Here is a 27,136-nt window from a genome sequence, read left to right as displayed (position 1 = left end):
AACAGAGACACGGAAGACCTAATTACAACAATCAACCAACTTGACCTCGTTGACTTATACAGAACTCTCCACCCAACTGCTGCAAAGTACACGTTTTTTTCTAGCACACATGGAACATTCTCTAGAATAGACCACATATTAGGTCATAAAACAAACCTTTGCAGAATCCAAAACATCGAAATGTTACAAAGCATCTTCTCAGACCACAAGGCCATAAAAGTGGAAATCAATAACACAAAAATTAGGGAAAAGAAATCAAATACTTGGAAACTGAACAATACCCTGCTCAAAAAAGACTGGGTTATAGAAGACATTAAGGAGGGAATAAAGAAATTCATGGAATGCAACGAGAATGAAAATACTTCCTATCAAAACCTCTGGGACACAGCAAAAGCAGTGCTCAGAGGCCAATTTAGATTGATAAATGCACACATACAAAGAGAAGAAAGAGCCAAAATCAGAGAACTGTCCCTACAACTTGAACAAATAGAAAGTGAGCAACAAAAGAATCCGTCAGGCACCAGAAGAAAACAAATAATAAAAATTAGAGCTGAACTAAATGAATTAGAGAACAGAAAAACAATTGAAAGAATTAACAAAGCCAAAAGCTGGTTCTTTGAAAAAATTAACAAAATTGATAAACCATTGGCTAGACTGATAAAAGAAATACAGGAAACAAATAACCCGAGTAAGAAACGATATGGGCCACATCACATCAGACCCAACTGAAATTAAAAGAATCATATCAGATTATCACGAAAAATTGTACGCTAACAAATTTGCAAACCTAGAAGAAATGGATGAATTCCTGGAAAAACACGACCTACCTAAACTAACACATTCAGAAGTAGAACAACTAAATAGACCCATAACAAAAAAAGAGATTGAAACGGTAATCAAAAAACTCCCAACAAAAAAAAGCCCTGGCCCGGACGGCTTCACTGCAGAGTTCTACCAAACTTTCAGAGAAGAGTTAACACCACTACTACTAAAGGTATTTCAAAGCATAGAAAATGACGGAATACTACCCAACTCATTCTATGAAGCCACCATCTCCCTGACACCAAAACCAGGTAAAGACATTACAAAAAAAGAAAATTACAGACCTATATCCCTCATGAACATAGGTGCAAAAATCCTCAACAAAATTCTAGCCAATAGAATTCAACAACATATCAAAAAAATAATTCACCACGACCAAGTGGGATTTATACCAGGTATGCAAGGCTGGTTTAATATTAGAAAAACCATTAATGTAATCCACCACATAAATAAAACAAAAGACAAAAACCACATGATCTTATCAATTGATGCAGAAAAGGCATTTGACAAAGTCCAACGCCCATTTATGATAAAAACTCTCAGCAAAATAGGAATCGAAGGAAAATTCCTCAACATAATAAAGGGCATCTATGCTTTTTTTTTTTTTTTTTTATGCAAAGCCAACAGCCAACATCACTCTAAATGGAGAGAACCTGAAAGCATTTCCCTTGAGAATGTGAACCAGACAAGGATGCCCTTTATCACCGCTCTTATTCAACATCGTGCTAGAAGTCCTAGCCAGGGCAATTAGGCTAGACAAAGAAATAAAGGGCATCCGGATTGGCAAAGAGGAAGTAAAATTATCTCTATTTGCAGATGACATGATCTTATACACAGAAAACCCCAACGAATTCACCAGAAAACTACTGAAACTAATAGAAGAGTTTGGCAGAGTCTCAGGTTATAAGATAAACATACAAAAATCACTCGGATTCCTCTACATCAACAAAAAGAACATCAAGAGGAAATAACCAAATCAATGCCATTCACAGTAGCCCCCAAGAAGATAAAATACTTAGGAATAAATCTTACCAAGGATGTAAAAGACCTATACAAAGAAAACTACAAAGCTCTACTACAAGAAATTCAAAAGGACATACTTAAGTGGAAAAACATACCTTGCTCATGGATAGGAAGACTTAACATAGTAAAAATGTCTATTCTACCAAAAGCCATCTATACATACAATGCACTTCCGATCCAAATTCCAATGTCATTTTTTAAGGTGATAGAGAAACAAATCACCAATTTCATATGGAAGGGAAAGAAGCCTCGGATAAGCAAAGCATTATTGAAAAAGAAGAAAGTGGGAGGCCTCACTCTACCTGATTTCAGAACCTATTATACAGCCACAGTAGTCAAAACAGCCAGGTATTGGTACAATAACAGGCACATAGACCAGTGGAACAGAATTGAGAACCCAGATATAAATCCATCCACATACGAGCAGCTGATATTTGACAAAGGCTCAGAGTCAGTTAATTGGGGAAAAGATAGTCTTTTTAACAAATGGTGCTGGCATAACTGGATATCCATTTGCAAAACAATGAAACAGGACCCATACCTCACACCAAGCACAAAAACTAACTCCAAGTGGATCAAAGACCTAAACATAAAGACTAAAACGATAAAGATCATGGAAGAAAAAATAGGGACAACCTTAGAAGCCCTAATACAAGGCATAAACAGAATACAAAACATTACCAAAAATGATGAAGAGAAACCAGATAACTGTGAGCTCCTAAAAATCAAACACCTATGCTCATCTAAAGACTTCACCAAAAGAGTAAAAAGACCACCTACAGACTGGGAAAGAATTTTCAGCTATGACATCTCAGACCAGCACCTGATCTCTAAAATCTACATGATTCTGTCAAAACTCAACCACAAAAAGACAAACAACCCAATCAAGAAGTGGGCAAAGGATATGAACACACACTTCACTAAAGAAGATATTCAGGCAGCTAACAGATACATGAGAAAATGCTCTCGATCATTAGCCATTAGAGAAATGCAAATTAAAACTACGATGAGATTCCATCTCACACCAGCAAGGCTGGCATTAATCCAAAAAACACAAAATAATAAATGTTGGAGAGGCTGTGGAGAGATTGGAACTCTCATACACTGCTGGTGGGAATGTAAAATGGTACAACCACTTTGGAAATCTATCTGGCGTTATCTTAAACAGTTAGAAATAGAACTACCATACAACCCAGAAATCCCACTCCTCAGAATATACCCTGGAGAAATAAGAGCCTTCACACAAACAGGTATATGCACACCCATGTTTATTGCAGCACTGTTTACAATAGCAAAAAGCTGGAAGCAACCAAGGTGTCCATCAACGGACGAATGGTTAAATAAATTGTGGTATATTCACACAACGGAATACTACGCATCGATAAAGAACAGTGACGAATCTATGAAACATTTCATAACATGGAGGAACCTGGAAGGCATTATGCTGAGCGAAATTAGTCAGAGGCAAAAGGACAAATATTGTATAAGACCACTATTATAAGATCTTGAGAAATAGTATAAACTGAGAAGAACACATACCTTTGTGGTTACGAGGCGGGGAGGGAGGGAGGGTGGGAGAGGGTTTTTTACTGATAAATTAGTAGATAAGAACTGCTTTAGGTGAAGGGAAGGACAATACTCAATACATGGAAGGTCAGCTCAACTGGACTGGACCAAAAGCAAAGAAGTTTCTGGGATAAAATGAATGCTTCAAAGGTCAGTGGAGCAAGGGCGGGGGTTTGGGGACCATGGTTTAAGGGGACTTCTAAGTCAATTGGCAAAATAATTCTATTATGAAAACATTCTGCATCCCACTTTGAAATGTGGCGTCTGGGGTCTTAAATGCTAACAAGCGGCCATCTGAGATGCATCAATTGCTCTCAACCCACCTGGATCAAAGGAGAATGAAGAATACCAAGGTCACACGACAACTAAGAGCCCAAGAGACTGAAAGGGCCACATGAACCAGAGACCTACATCATCCTGAGACCAGAAGAACTAGTTGGTGCCTGGCCACAATCGACGACTGCCCTGACAGGGAGCGCAACAGAGAACCCCTGAGGGAGCAGGAGATCAGTGGTATGCAGACCCCAAATTCGCATAAAAAGACCATACTTAATGGTCTGACTGAGGCTAGAGGAATCCCGGCGGTCATGGTCCCCGAACCTTCTGTTGGCACAGGACAGGAACCATTCCCGAAGACAACTCATCAGACATGGAAGGGACTGGACAGTGGGTAGGTGAGAGATGCTGATGAAGATGAAGAGTGAGCTAATTATATCAAGTGGTCACTTCAGACTGTGTTGGCATCTCCTGTCTGGAGGGGCGATGGGAGGATAGAGACAGTTGGAAGCTGGCAAAATTGTCACGAAAGGAGAGACTGGAAGGGCTGACTCATTAGGGGGAGAGCAAGTGGGAGTACGGAGTAAGGTGTATATAAACTTATATGTGACAGTCTGACTTGATTTGTAAACATTCACTTGAAGCTCAATAAAAGTTAATTAAAAAAATAATAATAATAATCTGTACCTTTTCCTGGGCAACTAGACAGCGCCTGAGTCAGCATCATTACAAAAATAGGTCTTCTGTTGTCCAGATTTTTCGTTCCTTGGTCTGTTTGGCATATCGAAATATATAAGATCCTTAAATCAAGAGCTGGCCACAGAGTAAAAAAATAAAGGATTCCATGATCTGATAGAAACCAGGCCTAGAGAACACCTGGATCCCGCACACCAGACAAGAAGAAACAAAAGGAAACGGGGCGGGGGATGGTGTTGGTTCAACTCAATGATGCAGCAAACTGTTATCTCAGGAGACAAGACAAAACAAAGCAAACTTCCCAACAAGGGACAGGAGGCTGTTTCTGCTTGGAAGGGGCACCCCTGAGCTTTTGACTGAGACAGCAGTGAGCAGCAGCCCCACAGAAACGCCCAGGATGGAGAGAGGCAGCCCCTGGTCCTCAGTGTGGGGTTGCGGTGGAAGCGCAGGCGGTGTGGTCTCTCGGGTCCATGGTCCTGTGAGTGGCAGGGCTGGGTCAGGTGGAGGCTGGGCTCTCCATGGTGGACAGGAGGTAGGCAACCTGGGCCCGCTGGGCTGGGCTGATGTGCTGGCTCAACTGGATCACGCAGTCCACGGCCACCTCAGGGTTCTCCTGGACCAGGCTGCAGTGGGGAGAGACGGGCTGGGGTTGGGCCTGCCACTTGGCTCGGGGCCCCTTGAGAGTAACGTCCTTGGTACAGGACCATGTCACACTCATGTCCCTGGATAGTTTAGAACCCAGAGGTCCAAGCCCCTTCCTGCTGTGGTCACGGCGGGGTGGGGAGATGATGGCCCCATGGGGCAGAGGGCATGAGGCCTGGTGAGCAAATTGCCTTGCGGTGTGAGAGTTGGCCTTGCTGGTCACTAACTGTGTGACCTGAGATAAGGCACATCCCCAAACCTCAGTGTCATCTCCCAGGTGGAGTCCTATGTGCTCTACTAGCTACCTCAGGGGGACCCCATGTGTAGGGGGGAGTAACCCTCTGGAAAAGCTGACACCAGAATGGGAGCCAGCACCCTAAATCCTAGTGGCTTAGACTTTGGGTTCTATACTTACCTTGGCCTTGGACAAGTCATTTCATCTATTTCAACAAGGATCATAAACTGATAGCCTCCCCCCACTGCGGTCTAAGACCCCCCAGGTTCTGCACCTCCCTCTGGCCGTTGTGTGGGGGAATGGGCATTGGGGCACTGAGGCCGCTGTTGCTGGGGGACCAAGCCTGAGATCCCAGGACTGTACGACGTGGAGGGTACAAGTGGCCACTCTAGATTCAGGCAGCTGGGCTTGAATCCTGCCTCTAGTACTTGCCAACCAGGTGGGCGGGTAGGTGGGGCGGCCATTCACCTTCGGATGGTCTTGAGGACAAAGTCGCGCTTGAGGTACTTGATGTTTTCGCGGATGGTGGACTGCAGACCGTCCCCCACCTGCCAGTGCTGCTCCAGCCACCGCACCACCACCTGGTTGTTGTCCCACAGGTAGGCCTGGGGAGGCACAGCCTGCCTCAGAGAGCGGCCCCACCGGTGGGCCTGCCCTCCCCCCACACCGCCGGGCACCTGTCCACAGCCCAGCCCACCTTGACGGCCCCCTCAGTCTCCATGAACCAGCGGCGCAGCATGGACTGTGCGTGCACGTGGCTCAGCTCCCCGCTGGCCTGAAGGATCTCCTGCTTGACCTGGTCCTCCAGCAGCAGGCGGCGCAGGCGCCAGTACAGGAACTCCCGCACCGTCTTCCACTCCAGGATGTCCTGTGAACAAGCCCAGGCATGAGACGTTGGCAAGGGCGGGAGGAGGCTGGGTGGGAGGCCAGGTCCTACGACCATTCCCATTTTATGGGTAAAGCAGCTGAGACTCGACGAGGTGGAGGCTCATGCCAGGAAGGGGCAAAGCCAAGATCTGAACCCAGGTCTGTCTGCCTGCAGAGCTGGTATGTTGGCAAGTCACTAGACTGCTTCCCACAGCCTCGGGTGAAGGCAGAAGTCCCCGTGCAAACACGGTGACCACTTCCACCTCAACTGAGCCGGGACGTGGGTTTATGCAGAAGCATAGTCAACTCCGTGCATGCGGAACAGAGCTGCTCCGTAGGGTTCTCGAGGCCGTGAGCCTTCAGAAGCAGATCGCCAGGCCCTTCTTCCGAGGCACCTCTGGGTAGGTCTGAACCACCAAACTTTTGGCTAGTAGTCCAGCATTTCACCATGTGCCACCCAGGCACTCGCAGAGGTTAGACCCACAAAAAAAACAAACCCGTTGCTGTCGAGTCAATTCTGACTCCAAACAACCCTGTAGCACAGAGTAGAACTGCCCCATAGGGTTTCCAAGGAGTGGCTGGTGGATCTGCACTGCCAACCTTTTGGTTAGCAGCCGAGCTCTTAACCACTGTAGCTGCTGGAATCTCTCTGGGGTCTTTAAAGAGATACTGATGCCTGGCTCCCATGCCCAGATAATCTGACCTAATTGCAGTTTTTTTTTTTAAGTCCCTCAAGTGATTCTAACGTGCAACAGCAGCCCCATCTCAGACCCTCCATGTGTTGGATGCCAGGTGACCTCAGGATGGGTCGTTCACATCCCCCGGGCCAGCAGCCGGCTCTTACCAAGATGATTCCCTTCTCCAGCATCACACCCGGTGTGTCATGCAGGTCGGCGAACTGCACCGCCACCTGGCGGTAGATGGGAAGCAGCAGTTCCTCCCGGGCCTTCAGCTGGCTCTCTAGGTCCTGCCGCTCCTTGTCGGAGAGATCAGACTTGCCTGGGGCCAAGGAGACAAGCTGATCAGGCTGGGGCCTTCAGGAGAAACCAGGGAAGGCAGCCACATGTGGCTGGGGCGGGTGGGGGGGGACATAAACCACGGCCTGTGGGACAGGCCTTGCCCCAGGAGTGACTCTGCTGTGACTCCTAAAAAAGTTGCTCATGTAGTCTCAGAAATGCATTTGCAAGCTGCGAGACAGCATTCAACATGCAACTTTGAATTTGCCCCCTTGTATCAGACCCACTGCACTTACAGGCTATTATCAATTACCATATTTAATAAATATTGTAAAATATAAGAAGGGAATATTATAAACAACTCTATGCCAATCTGATGACTTAGGTGAAATGCACAAATCCTTTGAAATACACAAACTAGCAAAGTTCACCCAAGAAGAAACAGATAACCTGAGTAGCCCTATAGCTATTTAGTTAGAAAGCTCCTACTACACACTTAAAGAAGAAATAACATCAATTCTACACAAACTCAGAAAATACAAGAGGAAACACTTCCCAGCTCATTCTATGAGATTGGCATTACCTTGCTATCAAACCAGACAATGAATGACACACACACACACAGTCCCATAATAATCTTGTGAATAGCACAGTTATAAAGACCTTGCCACTTAATATAGAGACATTTAAAAAGAATGACATGTAAAGATTACAAGTGAAAAACACCTATTATTCAAACAAAATTAGTAAAATACTTGATGTCTGATTAGAAATTCTTAAGAGACATTTTGCCACCAAAATCCTGACATTCTTCATTGGCCCCAAATACTTAAATTTCTCTATTTTCTGTGTGCAGAGAAATAAATTCACTATGGCATTATATACCTATTATTATTATTTTTTTAATGTTAAAAGGATTGATTTGCTATTTGTGAACACTTAAAATATCTCAGTTTTTATAACCCTGTTTTGGTACATCTTCATTTTATAACATATTGCAAAGCTCCAGCTAAGAGCTGGTTGGCCCCCTCTGGACCCCTGAGAGGTGACCCTCTCACCTAGCTGTTCAATGAGCTTCTTGCAAGTCAGGTCCATCCTTCTCATGGCCTTTATCAGTTCTTTATTTCGGAACTTAATTGCCACGGTTCCCTCTGGCTCCAGAATACCTGCCCTGAAAAGGAAGAAGAGGAAAGGATAGAGTCTATGAGGCACTGTCCAGCCAGCGACAGCCAGCGGAGGGGAGGGGAGGCAAGAGAGCCAGGAGGTTGTTTATTTTTTCATTGTGCTTTAAGTGAAAGTTTACAGATCAAGTTAGTTTCTCGTATAAAAATTTATACACACGTTGTTATGTGACCCTAGTTGCTCTCCCTACAATATGACAGCATACTCCTCCTTTCCGCCCTGGATTTCCTGTGTTCATTCATCCAGCTCCTGTCGCTTTTTGCCTTCTCATCTCACTTCCGGACAGGAGCTGCCCATTTAGTCTCATGTATCTACTTGAGCTAACAAACACTCTCTTCACCAGCATCATTTTATGTCTTAGAGTCCAGTCTAATCTTTGCCTGAAGAGTTCGTTTCGGGGAATGGTTTCAGTTCTGGGCTAACAGGGAGACCGGGGGCAGTGTCTTTTGGGGTCCTTCCAGTCTCAGTCAGACTATTACGTCTGGTCTTTTTAGTAGAATTTGAGTTCTGCACCCCACTTTTCTGGGAGCCAGGAGTTTCAAGCTCTTTCTCCTACTCACTATGTGAGACTTTAAACAACTCCTTTTTCTTTTTTTGCCTTTCAAAACCTGGAAGCCCTGAGGAATGCCCTATGTATCTCTGAGCTTCCTGGTGGCCAGAATGAAAAGTTAATGGGGACCCCATTTGAGGCTGTTTGCGGTCCTGAGCCTTCCTGGAGGGCCGACCTTAGCAGCCTCCCACGAGGGTCTAGGCAACCCACCCTGAAATAAGGATAGGCTTGGCTTGTTTGTCACCATATCACAATGCCTGATGTAGTGCCTTGCAAACAAGAGGTACTCAATAAATAGTCACTGAATTAATGGATGAGGGAGCGGACACAGGATAAAAAAACAAAAAAACCAGTTGCCGTTGAGTCGATTTTGACTCAAGGTGACCCTCAGTGTCAGAGTAGAACTGTGCCCCCATAGAGTTTTCCTGGCTGTGACCTTTAAAAGCAGACTGCCAGGCCTTTATTCTGTGGCACCTCTGGGTGGATTCAAACCGCTAACCTTTGGGTTAGTAGCCAAGCACTTAGCTGTCTGCACCACCCAGGTAGTCCAAGACATAGAGAGAGAGTACTTATATTTAGGGCAGAACAACTTTTGAAGCTTTTTTAACTTATAAAACACCTAGCACAGAGCCTTCACTTAGTAGGCCCTCAGTTACCGTGTTGTAAGCATTGTTGTCATTGTCTTTTCTGTAAGGGATTAACTCCTCTAAAGAAAGCTCCTTAACAGCTGGGATTCTCTCATAAGGGTATCCATCCAACCATTTGTTTGGCCAGTCCTTCCCAAGAGTCAAGCACTATACTAGGTCCCGGATTATAAAACTGAATAAAACACAGCCCTTACGGGAACTCATAGTTTTGGGAGAGACTCAGAGTCTAGTGAGAGCTAGGTTACTTATCATATTTCCCTTTTCATCCTGGCTGCCAGGAAACTCAGGGGCTTTTGGTCCTTCCTTTTGATTTTTGACTGCAAACGTCCTAGGAAGCAGGTGAGTATAAGTTATAAAAGAATTGACAACGATTCCTCCATCCTGCCTTTGGGCTCCAGTCACTAGCTCTCTAGAGAAAATCCAGTCGTACACTGGACACTAGTTTTGGATTGATGAAGCTACAGAGTTGCCATCCTTCAGAAACTCAGAACACTCCCATGATCCCCGGCCAGTGGCTCAAAGGTGACAGGGCCTCAGGCCTGGGGAGCGAGAAAGAGAAAAGGCTAAGCCAGATGGAGGTCGAGCACCCACCTGCTCTCTTTGTCGGCATACATTTCTATGCACAGGGGGTTGATGGTGGAGTCCACCACGACCCAGGAGCCTCCCCGGAGCTCCGCGTAAGGTGGGATGTAGATCAGGACAGGCTGTTTGTATTGCCTGAGGCTGTCCACAATGTATGCCCCAAACTTCAGCACCTGGTCGTACATGTCTGAAATGCAGAGCAGTCGTTTGTCAGGCGTCTTCAGGCCCTAGGACACCTAGCACAGAAAGCCCTCCACAGCAGTGGCCCTGGGCATCTGAGAGCCTGCTCTGGGCCATGGAAAGAGGAATGGGTTTGGGTTAGAAGGCTGGTCTAGGCACAGATCACTCCCTACATGGCTGTGTGATCTTGGACAAGTCACTCCCCCTTCCTGGGTGTCAGTTTCCTCATCTGTAAGAGGAGAAGGGATCAACCTATCTCCGAGATTCCTTCTAGCTCTGGCTCTGAGATGCCCTCACTGTGACTGCCCCCCGCCCCATTCCACCACTTACAGCACCCAGAACCCACCCCAACAATACACTGGCCCTTCCCCTGCTGATGATGGCATGGTTCTCCCTTCCACCAAAATGTGCCCCTCCAAGATTCTGGCCACCCTAGGTGGTGATCAAACCAAAAACCCAAACGCTTTGTCATGGAGTCGATTCTGACTCAGGGGCAGCCTCATGTGTTACAGAGCAAAACTGTTTCATAGAGTTTTCTTGGCTGTAATCTGTACAGAAGCAGATCGCCAAGCCTTTCTTCCAGGGCACCACTAGGTGGGTTCAAACCTCCAACCTTTAGGTTGGTAGCCCAGAGCAAACCGTAGAATACAATAATATCAATGAGGGTCACACCGAAAAGGTAACATTGAGTGCCAGGCCCTCAGTGAGCACATTAAGTGATCAGCTCATCAAATCCTTACCTCAGCCCTCTGAGGTTGGTCCTATTCTTTCCCCCTTTCATAAAGGTGGGAAACTGAGGCTCATAGAGGTCACCTGGCTGGCAAGGATATACCCCAGTCTACCCACTTCCGCATCCAGCATTTTCTTCAATACCACACCACATGCCATTGTATTTAAAAAGGTGGTTGTGCTTAAAAGCATTTTCACAACTGCAGGGTCACTTGAAGAAGCCATAGTGGTATAACAGTTAAGCACTCAGCTGCTAACCGAAAGGTTGGCAGTTCAAACCCACCCAGAGCACTGTGGAAGAAAGGCCTGGTGATCTATTCCCATAAAGATTACAGCTTAGAAAACTGTATAGGGCAGTTCTCCTCTGTCACATGGGGTTGCGATGAGTCAAAAGACTCGAAGGCACCTTACAACGAGCTCACTTGAGGCTCACAGCATCCCTCCAGGAAGGCAGAGAAGACACACAATTTCCTCATTCTACCAAGAGGGAAGAGAGTGGCCAGGTCATTCAGCACAAAAGAGCTAGAGTGGGACGGTGTCCAGGACCCTCACTGCTCTGCCACTCATAGTGGGACCTCCGGTAAGCCACGTATTTTCTCCAAGCCTCAGTTCCTCATCAAAAAATGCGGTGATGTTACCCAAAGTGCCTCCTGCCCTCAGGGCTGCTGGGAGGCTCAGCTGAGATGGCAATGAGGCCGTGCATAGGAAAACAGCACTGCCACCCCGAGGCAGCTGCCCTGGGTCTAACCTGTGGCTTCAGGGTGACCTTGGGGGACAGGCTTACCTTTCATGCCACCAGAGAACCCCCTCCAGTTAGCAAAGATCATCAGGGGAAGCTTCTCCCGGTTGAAATCCTTGATGACCTGGGCCGTCTTATAGGCTGAGTCTGGTAACCACACCTGGCCTGCCTGCTGGATGATCTGAAAGAAGGGCCGGGGGGTTAGGCTCTCCCATGGAGCAGTGGCCCAGAGACACAGGGACGATGCCGGAGCCTCGCGCCAGAGTGTGGGCAACTGTCTGCGTCAGCATCAGCCCTGGAGGTAGGTCTCAAAAAGAAGTTCCTCTGGGTCACTTTGCAAAGTCTGAGGACGCCTCACGACCCTCCCTCTGTAGCCCCGGAGGTTCCTGTAGCCCCATTTACAGGGGAGAACCGAGGTCAGGGAGGAGAAAGGCTAGGAAGCCACACGGAGTCAGCAGCAAAGCTGGTGCTAGAATGCAGCCTCTGGCTTCTTAGCCCCTCCCTATGTGCCATGGCCTAGGTACAATAGCAAAGGTGGGCAATGAGTGGGAGGGGTTCTAAAAACCGGGTGCTGTAGAGTCGATTCTGACTCATGGCGACCACAGGTGTGTCGGGATAGAATGTCTCCATAGGGGTTTCAATGGCTGATCGTTCAGAAGTAGGTCACCAGGCCTTTCTTCCGAGATGCCTTGGGTGGACTCGAACCTCTAACCTCTAGGTTAGCAGCTGAGTGTGCCAGCTGTTTGCACCATCCAGGGACTCCAAGGGGCTCCTCTGAGGAAGAAGGGAAGATGGTGCAGGACTTGATGCATCCCATAGGGAGAACACCAGAGGACCAGGCACTGAGCCCCACACACAGCCAGGGGCTGCACTGAGGCTATGCTTTCCTGCCTCTGAACTGGAAGGACAGCAACGGGACCACTCCCATAGGCAGACCCAGCGGACACAGCAGCACAGCTCCCGCCCCTCACCTTGGCCTCGGAGTCCAGGTTGGCGGGGTCTGCAGGGACCACCACCTCCACAGTCCGCGTCTCCACAGCGATCACTCCAACAGGGATGCCCCCCAGCCTGGAAGGCGGAGCACAGGTGAGCAGGAGCCCAGCAGCATGCCAGTGGGAGGGGCCCTGGGGGCCTTGGGGTTCACTCAGCCCCAGCTAACACTCTGGTGTTTCTGGCTGTCTTCGCTAGTGGCTGGGACGAAGGCAGTGGCTGTTTTAATCTGACTGGATTATTTTATTGGGAGGCAAAGAGAAAGACCTAAAGCAGTAAAAAAAGAGCCTCCTAATCTGGGGGATGGAAAGGTCCTGTCTGAGCCCTGCCCTGTGAGGACAACAGCAGGAAGGGAGGGTCGGGGTAGTACAGAGTCTAAAGCAGCACTGCCCACTAGAACCTTCTTGATGACGGCCATGCTCTGTATCTGAGCCGTCTAAGACGGCAGCCACGAGCCACATGGGGCACTGAGCCCTTGAAATGTGGCAAGGGAGCCTGAGAACTGGATGACCAATTCCATTTAAGTTTAATTCATTTAAATTTAAATTGTGACACATGTCGCCAGTGGCTGCTACCAGATTGGGCAGGGCAGGTCTAGACCCCAAGTCACATCTGGGCAGCGGGGAGGGATGTTGAGCCTGAAGGAGACTCGGCTCAGGGGACATGACGGCTCACTGACAGCTGCCACTTGCTACTGGCTGGTACCCTGTATGTTACCGCATTCCGTCTCATCTAGTCACACGTGAGCCTACGAGGTAGAGGCTGTGAGGAGGGTCTCTCACACACAGGAAGGGCTCCCACGTGGAAGCAGGTGGAGATTTATTCTCAGGTTTTTTTAAAAAAAAAATGCTTTTAAAATAAACACTTGCTGAGAAGTGACTAAGTACCAGTACTATGCTTAGCACCAAGACCATGCTAACGTAGATTATCATTTCTAACCATCACAACAACCCTTTGGGGTAAAATTATTATCTCCATTTTACAGATGAGGCTGCGGGGGCTCAGAGAAGCTGAGTGACAGAGCTGGGGCTTGACCTTGGGTCTGATTCCAGCGTCTGGACTTATGGCTTCTACATCATACCAGAAACTTGAGTGGGTTCAATACGGGGAGGAGCTTTTGGGCAGCTGGAGCTACTCAAAGGGATGAGAGCTACACCACCGAAGATTGAGCTGCTCAGCTCCGAAGGCACCCAAGCCTTCTGTCCAGTGAAGGTATGCGGTAGGGGTTCCTGTCTGAGGTCCCCCTGAAATGGGATTCATGGTTTTGAGTGTCTGCACAGTTGTCTGGGGACAGCACCCAGGGCATTCCTCTGATTCCCAAAGGAGTCCGTGACTCCCTGTGAATAGGGAGCCTTGCCTCTGGGGGCTAACACAGGGGCAGGGGTCCTGGCCCCCAGTAGGAGGCTGGTCTTTATGAAGAACTTCATCCAGACAACCAGTCCTCCAGCTGGTTCTGCGTTCTGAACACCCTGGGGCCTAGGAGAAAGTGTCTCTGGGGCCCTTTGGGAGGGAGGAGCTGCCCGGCCTAACACCTAGGCGTCCCAATGCCTGGTGAGGCCAGGTCTGTGCAACCTGCTCCCATCCTACGGTTACCTTGCTCGTCCCGTCACCACAGTCTGGGCCCAGGGTGCCAGGATCTCCCTGAAACTGCCCTGGTCGAAGAATCCACTCTGCCAGGCCCCCTTCTGAGCTGTGGGCAGGAGAGAGAAAGTCAGCTGAGGGGCCCCAGATGGCTCTGCAATCTCTTTAAGGGCAGCCTGACCATAACCTGATAGCCTAGGTACCTTTACCCCCTAAGACTATACAGCTACCACCCCCCCCCCAAAAATACACCAAAACAGGAATTCGGTCCATATGGAACCTCTGCGTACCACCACCTCGCCGACAAAGCTCAGTCCTAGCTTTCTCTTCCCAAGAGGCAAGGGGAGCTGGATACATGTTTCCCATAAGGTGGGGTTTCAGGAGGGCCTGCCTGTCCTAAGAAACTCATCCGCACCCTGCTAACTACACACTGCGGTTTGACAACTACTTAATTGGTGTGATGGATTGAATGGTAGACCCCTCCCCCCAAAAAATGTGTTTACATCCTAACCCCTATACATGTGGATCAGGAGCCCTAGCGGTGCAGTGGTTAAAGCACTTGCTGCTAACTGAAAGGTCAATGGTTCGAACCCACCAGTCACTCTGCCAGAGAAAGATATGGAATTCTGCTTTCATAAAGATTACAGGCTTGGAAACGCTATGAGGCAGTTCTACTCTTGTCCTATAGGGTCAATATGAGTCAGAATCGACTCGATGGCAACGGGTCATACCTGTGTTATGTGTTAGGTGCCACAGAGTCAGTTCCGACTCATAGAGACCCTATGCACAACAGAACAAAACACTGCCCGGTCCTGCGTCAACCTCACAAATCACTGTTACGCTTGAGCCCATTGTTTTAGTCACTGTATCAGTCCATCTCATTGAGGGTCTTCCTCTTTTTCGCTGGCTACCAAGCATGGTGTCCTTTTCCAGGGACTAATCCCTCCTGATAACATGCGCAAAGTATGTGAGACGTACTCTCATCATCCTTGTTTCTAAGGAGCACTCTGGCTGTACTTATGCCAAAACAGATTTGTTCCTTCTTTTGGCAGTCCACAGTGTATTCAATATTCAGTCACTGAGTCGAAATCAACTCAAGGGCACTGCGTTTGGTTTTCGGTTTTTCGCCGACATTGTAATTCAAAGGCGTGAATTCTACTTCGGTCTTCCTTATTCATTGTCCAGCTTTCACATGCATACAAGGCGATTGAAAACACCCTGGCTTGAGTCAGGCACACCTTAAACTTCAAGGTGACATCTTTGTTTTTCAACACTTTGAAGAGTTCTTTCACAGCAGATTTGCCCAATGCAATGTGTTGTTTGATTTCTTGACTGCTGCTATAGGGTTGCTATGAGTCGAAATCAACTCGACGGCAGTGGGTTTGGTTTTTGGTTTTGGCTTCCATGGATCCAAGTAAAATGAAATCCTTGACAACGTCAATCTTTTCTCCGTTTATCATGATGTGACTTATTGGTCCAGTTGTGAGGATTTTTGTTGTCTTTATGTTGAGGTCTAATCGATGCTGAAGGCTGTGGTCTTTGATCTTCATCAGTAAGTGTTTCAAGTCCTCTTCACTTTCAGCAAACAAGGTTGTCTCATCTGCATAATGCAGGTTGTTAACAAGTCTTCTTCCAATCGTGATTACCTGTTCTTCATATAGTCCAACTTCTCAGATTTTTTGCTTAGCATACAGATTGAGTAAGTATGGTGGAAGGATACAACCCTGATGCACACCTCTCCTGACTTTAAACCAATCAGTATCCCCTTGTTCTGTTCGAATGACTGCCTCTTGATCTATGTACAGGTTCCTCATGAGCACAATTAAGTGTTCTGATATTCCTATTCTTCTCAATATTATCCATAATTTGTTATGATCCACACAGTCAATGCCTTTGCATAGTCAATAAAACACAGGTAAACATCTTTCTGGTATTCTCTGCTTTCAGCCAGGATCCATCTGACATCAGCAGTGATATCCCTCCTTCCACGTCCTCTTCTGAATCCAGCTTGAATTTCTAGCAGTTCTCTGTCAATGTACTGCTGCCGTGGCTTTTGAACAAGCTTCAGCAAAATTTTACTTGTGTGTGATATTAATGATATTGTTCAATCGTTTCTTCACTCTGTTGGATCACCTTTCTTTGGAATAGGCATAAACATGGATCTCTTCCAGTCAGTTGGACAGGTAGCTGTCTTCTGAATTTTTTTGCATTGACGAGTGAGCACTTTCAGCACTGCATCCATTTGTTGAAACATCTCAATTGTTATTCCGTCAATTTCTGCAGGCTTGTTTTTTGCCGATGCCTTCAGTGCAGCTTGCATATCTTCTTTCGGTACCATCGGTTCCTAATCATATGCTACCTCCTGAAATGGCTGAATGTCGGCCAGTTCTTTGTGGTACAGTGACTCTGTGTATTCCTTCCGTCTTGTTTTGATGCTTCCTGCATCGTTTAATATTTTCCCCATAGAATCCTTCGATCTTGCAATTCAAGGCTCGAATTTTTTCTTCAGTTCTTTCAGCTTGAAAAATGCTGAGCGTGTTCTTCCCTTTGGGTTTTCTAACTCCAGGCCTTTGTATATGTCATTATAATACTTTACTTTGTCTTCTCAAGCCGTGGATGTTTGGAAAGAGGGGTTTCTTTGTTATGTTGGTGAGGCCATACCAACGTAAGGTGTGTCATAAACCTATTCACTGCTGAGTTTTAAAATGAACAGATTAGACACAGACTGGGCAGGCACTGGGGAAGACAGACGCCATGTGAGGGTCGCCAAGGACCAAGGAATGCCCGGGGCAACCAACAAAGAAGGAATCATGTTCACATGGTCAAGATCCTGATTTGAACTTTCAGCCCCCAGAACTGTGAAAAAATAAATGTCTTTTCTTTAAAGACACTCACCTGTGGTACTTGTGCTACAGCAGCACTATCTAAGACCCCTGGGAGGACAGCCTTTAATTTCCCAGAAAGAACACAGTGGATACAGTGACAGTGACTTAAGCCCACACCCTGGTATAAATGACACGATCTAATGAGAACAAGGAGCAGGCAGCTCGAGGTGTGTTGAGTTGCAGACGTGGAAGGCTGGGTGCCTGAGAACTATAGGTCCTGACCACACTGTCTGCCTGCTGTCTGAGCTGCCAGTAAGCAGTCCACTGTTTTTGAGTCAGGACAGAGTCCTCTCGGTGCTTACAGATGGGAAAGCCCGAGAGAAATGGAAAAAGGGAGAGACAAGCCGCGGGGCTTCTTTTGTGGGGGAATCTCACAGACTCCTGAGGATGCTGCTGGCACGGGGCGGGGAGCAACAGGTGAAATTCTACACAGGGGATCATGGTGAGAGGATAGCTCAGCTTTCCTTTTCTGTTCTGGTTGCTCAGAATGAAATAATATACCTCTGGGAGGCAAACCCGCCCCTTTCAAAGACAAAGAGGATGGATGTGCACCTGGGTGCATGTGTGTATGTGTGTGCCCTGTGTGTACATGTACACCTGTGTGTATGTGCTCGTACATGTGTGTGTATGCATCTTGTATATGGGTACATACGTGTGTGTACCTGTGTATCGTGTGTGTGCATGTGTGCACCTGTGTATATGTGTGTACCTGTGTGTGTGTGTGTGTGTGTGTGTGTATATGCATGTAGAAGAAAAGGCCAAGCTGCCCATCCTGGGTAAACTCACAGAGTTCCCTTCTTACAAAGGTTTAGTCAATAAAGAGAAGTCTTCTCTTTGAAACTCTGAAGTTTGGAAGTTTCAGTACCAAATCTTCCATCAACAGGACCACAGGGCAGTCTCAGGAGCCATGGGCTCTGTAATACCCCATTCTCCATCTATTGGCTCAGGAAACCCGAGGCTGTTTTCATACCTTCTTGGTTCACGGCTCAGGAAAAGCACAGAGCCCTGCATTTGATCTCAGGTGTGCTCCTTTGGGATAGCTGACCAAATATCAATTCTTCTTCTAAGTGCTCCTTTATCCCAGGCCCAGAAAAGAAACCCTGAGACCCAGGCAGAACACTTTAGGACTTACTTGGGTGAGGCCTTCCTGCAAGCATCCACCGGGGGTCGTAAGGAGCTCTGGACGGGTAGAACTCAATTTCTCTGTCAATGGGGTCAGTGGGAGTGATGATAGGGACTGGACTGTGATTATCCTAGAAAAGAAAACAGGTCTCCAACTCAGTCTCTGATGTTTGTCAATAACACCTGTGATGAGTCCTATACTCTTTCCTCCTCTGGCTATGATTATGCCTGGTTATACAGCACTAACCCCTTCTCTAGGACTTCTGTTTTGGTTGAAAAATGTCAGACCAGGATTAACCATTCCATAGAATCTTTTGAAGTCCAGTTTATGGAGTCTTGAGTGTACTTCAGGGTTCAGATGGATTTAACAATTCTGGGAAGTGAAACAAAGGCAAGATGGGGCTGCTACTGCTACAGAAGGCCAGGAGAGAGGAAAAGCGCTCATTAGAGAAAGAAACAAAGAGGCTAGCAACAGGGAGTGGTAAGAGTTAGGAAAATGAACAGTGGGAAAGCTCCCTGAGTGGGAGAAAATACTCAGGAATAAGTACTTATATCTGTGATATTTAAACTGGAGTTCTTGGCAGGAAGTCTAGGGTAAACTGAACTCTAGAAACTAACCTTAGAAATAATTATAAGAATAACAACCTCACTTATTTGTATAGAATGTTACAGTAACCAAGAACCATGTTCACTATTATCTCCTTCTTAGGCTGCTGCTCAGCAGGTCCCCTGTGAGCCAGGCAAATAGCATCCCCTATCACAGTCGAGAACACTGAGCACAAACATCTACCTAGTCAACATAAGACGTCCAACCTGAACTAGCTAATCATCACCATCATATGCAGTATTTGATGAAGGCCTACTAAGTGCTGGGCTCTGAACAGCATCTCATTTCATCATCATGGTGACACCATGGGGTGGGTGCTATTAATACCCCCCTTTCAGAGATAAGGAAACTGAGGCTCAGAGAGATAAAGACACTGCCCTAGGATCACACTGCTACTAAGGAGAAGGTCAGGAATTGAATCCAGGCTGACTGCAAAGCTTATGGCTTCTCCTTGTCCAGCACTCCCTCCTCTTTTGTTGGGAGTCAAGACCATCCCTTTCTAAAGGGTAGCATCATTGCAGATGGCATTAGTGCCACCAAAAGATCAAAGATCAGCCAGTACAGGGCTGGAAATCAGGGAGGGAAGGAGACAGAAGTAAAGAAAAGTCAACCCAAGCCATGCTTACAGAGCTCCCTGCTTCCCACCTTCCCACCTTCGCACATCACCCAGGAGGCAACAGGGATACAATTAGCAAATGAGCTGGTTTGGTCCCTGATAAAGGAGTCTTCCAGGCTCTAAATTGCAGGGGACAATACTTACCTTTGGCATATAGGACAGCCACTCCAGGATAGTATAAACCCCCTCAAAATCATCAGGCACAGTGATATGGGAGACGCCATTGTAATACATGATCTGCACACCACCAAGTTGGTTGTTGGATGTGTAAACTTCTCTTCCCAGGACCTGCTTTGACACAACATGGTTAGCAGAGTCCTGTACGGATGGTCCACCTAAGTCCATGGCCCTTTCACCTGTCCAGAAATCATCTTGCTCAGTGTTCTCAACCTTGGCCATACATTAAAACCACCTGGGCACTTTCAAAAATTCTGATGCCCAGGCTGTACCCAGACCAAGTACATCAGAACTTTGGGGACTAAGACCCAGGAATCAGCCTTTTTTTTTTTTTTTTTAGTTCCCCGGGTAGTTCCAATTTGGGGACCAGTAATCCAGCTGGTTACTTTGGCATGTCAAAAGCAAATCCCTTCTGGGTGTTTCAAGACAGAGCTGGGAAAGGTTCTGTTGTAAAGTTAAAAATCTTTCTTAAGAGAAAGGGGGAGAGTAGAAATCTGAGCCCCCCCCCCAAAAAAAAAAAGTGTTAGGGTCTTCTAGCAAAACTAACTTTTTATATTACTGACATTTAAAAAAAAATTATTGAAGTGGCATTATAGAACACTGGAAAAAGAGGGGGAAAAGAGGAATCACCAGTAAGCTCGCTCCTAGTATAATTTGGAGTTCCGCACTCCTGCCTGCTGTCCGTGGTTAGAATCATAGTGATCGTGTGGTTCGGTATTCTACCTTTTTCTAACTGTATTAAAACACTTTCCACGTTGCTACAAAGCCTCCACTTTTAGTGGCTGCTAAAAGGTTCTCAAAGTAAAGTCCCTGATCCAGCAGCATCAGCACCACCTGGGAACGATGTTAGAGATGCAAATTCTCAGGACCCAGCCCAGACCCGAAGCATCAGAACCCCTGGAGGTGGGGTCCGAGGATCCCAGGTTTAAGGAACCCTCCAGGGGATGGAGAAGGGGGCTTGTTTGGAAACCCCTGCTCCAGCACTCCGGCTATTTGTGTACTTTCCTGTCTCGCCCCTTGTCAGGCTGCTGGGAAGAACCATGGGTCTCCCTCCTCTCTGTACATCCCTACAGCCCCTCCCACAGTACCCGGGTGAAGCTGAAATTTAATAAATATGCTGTGTTGCCTCAGAAGGGGCCCAGACAAACACAAACTGGAAAAACAGCTCTCACATCACTAGGAATGAGACTGGTTTCGTAGGGAAGAAAACGTGCTCCATCAGGGGACAATGTTAAAACAATCCCCACCACGCACACTTCTGCTCCCCGAAAGGCCCTCTGGGTTACCTTGTTGAGAGCCCCTATTCCTGTCAGGATGATGTGGGAGTTTTCCACCTGGATCACCCGCTGGCCCAGCCTCACCAAGTAGGCCCCGATGCCCATGGCTCGGCAGGTGACCTGCAGAGACAGGACCCCTTCTGAATTGCTGAGTGTGCACCACCCCCCAGAGCTGGGAGAACCCAGGAATGTGCTGAGCACAAATGGAAGTTACATCTCGGCCACTGGCAACCTGATTTGGGGCCACACTGCAGAGACAAAAGCTTGTTCTTTTGGCCACTAGTTGGATCTTGGCTTCCTGTCCAGAAAGGAGGTGGCTGATAGTTAACCGAAACGACGGTGTAAGACAAAGAGCAGACCCTGGACGTTCTGGCTCTTGCTTCAAGAGGCTTGTGTATAGCCCTTTTAAGCTCTGCCATTCACGAACCATTGCAGCCTCCTGCACGACCAGAAGGCAGTCTAGGGGTGCAGGTCAAAAGGGGTAAATTCTGAACGAGCACTGTACTGAGTTAATAAGACTTCACCAAAGTCAGTTTCCTGGTTTTGACAATGTACCGTGGTTACGGAAGACACAATCACTGGAGTAAAGAGTACCCAGGCATTCTCTGTACTATTTTGCAACTTCTTATGAGTCTTAAACAATTTCCAAATAAAAAGTTATATATTAAAAAAATAAACACCTAGGAAACAAGCCTGAGAAAGATGCTCATGGCCAACATTTTTCTACTTTGGAAACTGAAGATCCAGCACCATATGTAAAAATAAGGCTTGAACAATGGTTTATCATTAAATAGTGCTATTACTACTACTAACTAAAGCCCTCGGCTGCTAACCGAAAGGTCACCAGTTCGAACCCACTAGCCACTCCTCAGGAGAAAAGTGTGGCTTCGGTAAAGAGTATAGCCTTGGAAACCCTACAGAGCAGTTCTACTCTATCCTATAGGGTTGTTATGAGCTGAAATTGACTGATGGCAAAGGGTTTTTTTTGGTTTTTGTTCTTTTTTGGTATTACTACTACTACTGATACTACCAGTACTACTGATACTACTAGTAATAACAATAATAGACACAGAAAACGTTTCTGGAAAGGCCACAGGAGGGGGAGGATGGACACTCATTTTATGGCAGTTAAAATCAGACAAAAGTTCTTCTAAACACTCAGTGCCTTTCAAATAAGAGGAGATCGGACCCTGGTTCAAACCAACTAACTTTGAGAAGATATTTTTGAGACACACCATTAAAACTAAATGTGAACAGGGTCACGATGATATTAAAGAATTACTGCTCATTCTGTTGGATGTGATGGTAGTACTGTGGCTATGTCAAAAGGGTGGGAAACGAGAACGGCTGCATGTCGGGAATGGTCGAAGCTGGGTGGTGGGCACGTGAGGGCTCAGGGTCAATTCTACTTTTGGGACTAGTTAAAAGTTTCCATAATAAAAAGTTGCAACACGAAAGAAAGGCAGAGACTTACCAAGCTGATGGTGATGATCTCATCGTAGGCCTGAGAGGACTCCCCAGCAATGGTGCCCGAGACCTTGAGATTCTCCATACCCAGGCTTTCATCCTTCCCAATGATGTCCGTGACCACGTACCTTCGAGAACCAAACCCAGGTTAAAATCAGAGCTCTGGCTCAGAAACATCCAAGGCTGGCAGATTTCTCAAGGACCCACATCAGGAGGGATGTGAAAGGGGGATAAAGCAGCCAGGTATGAAACGAAAGCAGGAGTTGAGGGACCCTCACCACCAGACTCCAAGTCTTTAAAAGGGCAAGTACAGTATCAACAATTTCACCCCCCAAAACCAAAGATGTCACTCCCACACCACTCCATGTTCCTCCAAGAGCAATCTGGAATAGGATTTGGTCTGCTGATCGGGCATATTTAGTTCACAATCAATTAACCAATGGAAGCCCTATGGATCACAACAGAATATTGTCCAGTATAGCACTGGAAGATGAGCCCTTTAGGTTGGAAGGCACTCAAAATACACAATGGCTGCAACAAGGGACTTGGGCATACCAACAATCGTGAAGATGGTGCAGGGCAAGCACTACTCTATTCTGTTGTACATTGGGTCACCATGAGTCAGAGCTCAGTCAATAAGCCAACCCCACAGTAATTAACAACGATAGTGATAAATGATATACCTGGATTCTCCTCCTTCCTCAATGTGTTTACAGTGGATGGAGTTCAGGGGGCTGATCTTGGTGTAGTCTTGTGGGGTCAGGTACAGGTATTTAAATCCCTTAAAAAATACACTTCAGTGAGGTCAAGAATTCAGTTCCCTGCCCTCATTAGCCACTTTTTTTTTTTTTTTTTTTTAATGCAGGCACTGTCAAACCAAAAAAAAAAAAAAAAAACAAGCCTGTTGCCGCGAGTCGATTCCAACTCATAGCGACCCTATAGGACACAGTAGAGTAGAACTGCCCCATGGGGTTTCCAAGGAGAGGCTGGTGGATTCAAACTGCCGACCTTTTTGTTAGCAGCTGAGTGCTTAACCACTGTACCACCAGGGCTCCGTCAGCACTGGAGAGGTGAAATTATCATGCTAATAACATGATGTTAATAACATGCTGGAGTCCCTGGATGGCGCAAATGGTTAAGCCCTTGACTGCTAACTGAAAGGTCGAAGGTTTAAGTCTACCTAGAGGAGCTTAGGAGGAAAGGCCTGGTGACTGAATTCCAAAAAATCAGTCATTAAAAACCCCATGAAGCCCAGTTCTACCGCGATATACGTGAGGTTGCCATGTGCCGGAACCAACTCCACGGCAACTGTTCTTTTTTTCTGTCTAATGACATGTTAATCACATATTATTTCACTCATCCTTACAACACAACCTCATGCTTTTCTTAAATTCGTTTGATTCAGTGTTTCTCAGCTTTTTTTTCACCCCCCTCCCCTGCAAGGAGCTTTTGTGGGCATTTTTCCCTAACCACCACACCCATGAAGTTTTAATGACACAGACATACTGTATCTAATTATGGACTGTACGTAGATCTGTGCTTTATACGTGAAGGGTTTCAGTGGAGCTTCCAGATGAAGACAGACTAGGAAGAAAGGCCTGGCAATCTACTGCTGAAAATCAGCCAGTGGAAATCCTATGGATCACAATGGTCCAATCTGCAACTGATGATGGAGATGGCAAAGGACCAGACAGCATTTTGTTCCATTGTGTATGAGGTTGCCATAAGGTGGGGGTGACTCAATGGCAGCTAACAACATACATAAAAGAGCAAGATCTGTCTCAGCTCCTTGGGGTTGCTATCACCCCGATGAGAACGCAATGCTAGATGAATGGAACCACACTGGCTTTGGGACTTACTTTGTGCGGGTCTTCAGGGTCCACCCAAGCCACCTGGAACATGTGCTTGATCTCCTCTGCGAGGCCAATGCGGGCCCCACTGTTGGCTGCGAGGTAGATTTTGGGGATGCCCTCTGCCCGGGCCATCTCGGATGCCCGCAGATACAGAAGGTCTTCCCTGGGGCCAAAGGACCCAGCGTGGAATGTGATGTCATTGCCAATGACAATCACATCCCGCCCTTCCGGATACTCTCGGGTCTTAAATCGCATTTTGAAGGCCACCATGCCCACCTGGTAGAAGAGGCGCAGACAAGGAAAACAGGTGTGTTTCTTCAGGAAGCAATTTTATACAGGGTGATTCACACCTGGTGCTGGGCTTCACTGGGCTCTCACCTCATTTCCTCCCGGAAGTCGGTTCATCTCTACCAGATGGCCCTGCGAGTCCAGCACCAACTCAGTGTACGTCAGGATGTCTTTGGGGTACATCTCCGGGGAACCCCAGAGTTTAAAGAGCGCCTGGGAGGAAGGGAGGAAAGAGAAGAGCTTGAAGTCATCAGGAGGAACGTACCGTCCTTCCCCAATGGAGATGACTTTGGCAACCTGTCGGGATTCCATTGTGAATTTTCTAGTTCTTTCTCTCTTTTTAAAGCATGAGATATTCAAACCCTACAGAAAAATATGTAGAATAATAAACACCCAGGCACCCATCTTGTGGCTTTGGTAAATCTTAATTTTTCCATAGCCGCTTAAGATTCTGTAAAGGGATAAGATCTGAAAAGACGCAGCTGAAGTCCCTGGTGTACCTCTCTGCATCCCATTCCTGCCCCCCCCACCACCATCAACCTCAGGTAGCCATCATCTGGAATTTAGTGTCTACGAATCCTTCACATGCTGTTACATTTTCACTTCACCACGTGTGCAAGCATTTGTGGTTAGCTGCCATCGAGTCAATTCCGACTCATGGTGGCCCCGTATGTGCAGATAGGGTCTTCAATGGCTATGACCTTTCAGAAGCAGATTGCCAGGCTTGTCTTCCACGGCACCTCTGGGCAAGGTCAAAGAGCCAACTCTTCAGTTATCAGTCAAGTATTTAATCATTTAGGCCACCCAGGGACTCCTGTGCAGACATTTAATGGATGCAGTATTCTTTTGAATGACTTAAACTTTGAATGGTATCACACTGGGCATATCCTTCTGCAACTTGCTTTTTCTATACACTGTTATGTTTGAAAGATTTATCCGTATTGATGAATTTAGCTCTGGTTCCTTCATTTTCCTTGCTTTTCATTTTTTCCATGGTGTGAATATATCACTATTTATTTAAAAAAAAAAAAAAACAACCGTTGCCGTTGAGTTGATTCTAACTCGCAGGGACCTATAGGACAAAGTAGAACTGCCCCATAGGGTTTCCAAGGATCGGCTGGTGGATTTGAACTGCTGACCTTTTGGTTAGCAGCCAAGCTCTTAACCACAGTGCCACCAGGGGTCCATTTATTTATAACACTATTTTTAAAAATATTTTATTGAGTTTTTGGTGAAAGTTTACACAGCAAGTTACGTTCTCATTTGGCAATTTCCACACAAATTGTTCAGTGACATTAGTTACATTTATCACAACGTGTGAACATTGTCTTTGTGTTCAGTTTGTTCCATTTCCAGTACTCAGTACTCTAGTTTCCCTGACCCCTTCCTTGTCTTCTCAACTTTGCTTTTGGTAATTGCTGACCTTTTGGTCTCATACTGATGGTTAAGCAGGACACCAATTTTACAGGTAATAGCCTTTATTTTGTGTGCCACTCTGCTATTCCAATAAAAGGGGGTCTCAGGAGACAGGCTTGGATATAGGTTTAAAGAGTGTCTCAGGGTGATAGTTCTGGGGAGTCCTCTGAACCCTTTTTTAGTAACACTTATGTTGCTCCCAATTCTACAATATTACCTATATGCTGTAAAGAATATTTTATGGTGTCTTCTTTTTTTCTTATAAACATGGGTTAGAATTTCACTGAGAGTGGAAATGCTGGGTCACAGGGTATGTGAAGTTTCAACTTTACTTGATATTATCAAATTGTTCTCAGTTTTTTTGTACCCCTCTATAGGCCCATCAGCGGTTAAGCGCTGGACTACTAACCAAAAGGCTGGCTATTCAAACCCACCCAGAGGCACTTTGGAAGTAAGGTCTGGCAATCTGCTTCTGAAGGGTCACAGCCTTGAAAACCCTAAGGAGCACAGTTCTACTCTGCACACACAGGGTTATCATGAGTCGGAATCCACTCAACGGCAACTAACTACAACAAATAGGCCCACCACATACACTCACTCGCACTTGGTTTTGTCAGATTTTAAAATCTGACCCACCTGCTGGGTGTGAAATTATATTATGGTATTGATCTGTGCTTCAGTTATTAGTGAGGCGATCACCTTTTAATATGCTTAGCGACCACATGAGCTTCTTGGTGAGTTTCCTGTTTATAACATCTCCCCATATTTTTTAGAATTTGGTTTTTTTTTTTTTTTCCCCTAATTGATTTATAAGTGCTCTGTAGATAATCTAGATTCTAATCCCTTGCTGGTTATAGACAATTGAACATATTCTCCTGACCTGGGGCCGTTTTTTCTCTTTTGCATTAGATAAGCGCTTTCCCTGGGCCTTTGATTCAAGGGTCCCTTGCCCTGATTTGCAATTCCACCTCAGCATTCTATCAAGGTTCTGTTTATAAGTAGGTCTGATTCTAGGCTCTCTATTCTATTCCATTGGTCTGTCTGCCTAGTGGCATTACAATAATGTTGTTGTTAGCTGCTGTTGAGTTGACCCCCGACTCATGGCAACGCCATCCACGACAAAATGCCGCCCACTCCTGCACCATCCCCATGATCAATTGCAGAT

General features: G+C 46.5%; 1 protein-coding gene across 1 annotated transcript in view; it reads right to left on the bottom strand.

Moving 5' to 3' along the window:
• Positions 1 to 3,925: 3,925 nt before the first annotated feature.
• ACACB (acetyl-CoA carboxylase beta) overlaps positions 3,926 to 27,136 on the bottom strand; it is a 128,062-nt gene continuing 104,851 nt past the window's right edge. Inside the window, 16 exon segments of the mRNA XM_023559423.2 lie at positions 3,926 to 5,006; positions 5,729 to 5,865; positions 5,958 to 6,128; positions 6,972 to 7,126; positions 8,142 to 8,254; positions 10,054 to 10,231; positions 11,738 to 11,873; positions 12,664 to 12,760; positions 14,276 to 14,372; positions 18,281 to 18,401; positions 19,638 to 19,781; positions 20,957 to 21,067; positions 22,422 to 22,542; positions 23,098 to 23,195; positions 24,274 to 24,543; positions 24,646 to 24,768. Of these exon segments, the coding sequence (XP_023415191.1) occupies positions 4,880 to 5,006; positions 5,729 to 5,865; positions 5,958 to 6,128; positions 6,972 to 7,126; positions 8,142 to 8,254; positions 10,054 to 10,231; positions 11,738 to 11,873; positions 12,664 to 12,760; positions 14,276 to 14,372; positions 18,281 to 18,401; positions 19,638 to 19,781; positions 20,957 to 21,067; positions 22,422 to 22,542; positions 23,098 to 23,195; positions 24,274 to 24,543; positions 24,646 to 24,768 (2,199 nt within the window). The 3' untranslated portion in view covers positions 3,926 to 4,879.

Source organism: Loxodonta africana, chromosome 19, assembly GCF_030014295.1.
Source record: "Loxodonta africana isolate mLoxAfr1 chromosome 19, mLoxAfr1.hap2, whole genome shotgun sequence".
In the NCBI taxonomy this organism is placed as follows: Eukaryota; Metazoa; Chordata; class Mammalia; order Proboscidea; family Elephantidae; genus Loxodonta; species Loxodonta africana.
This window is presented reverse-complemented; position numbering and strand designations above follow the sequence as displayed.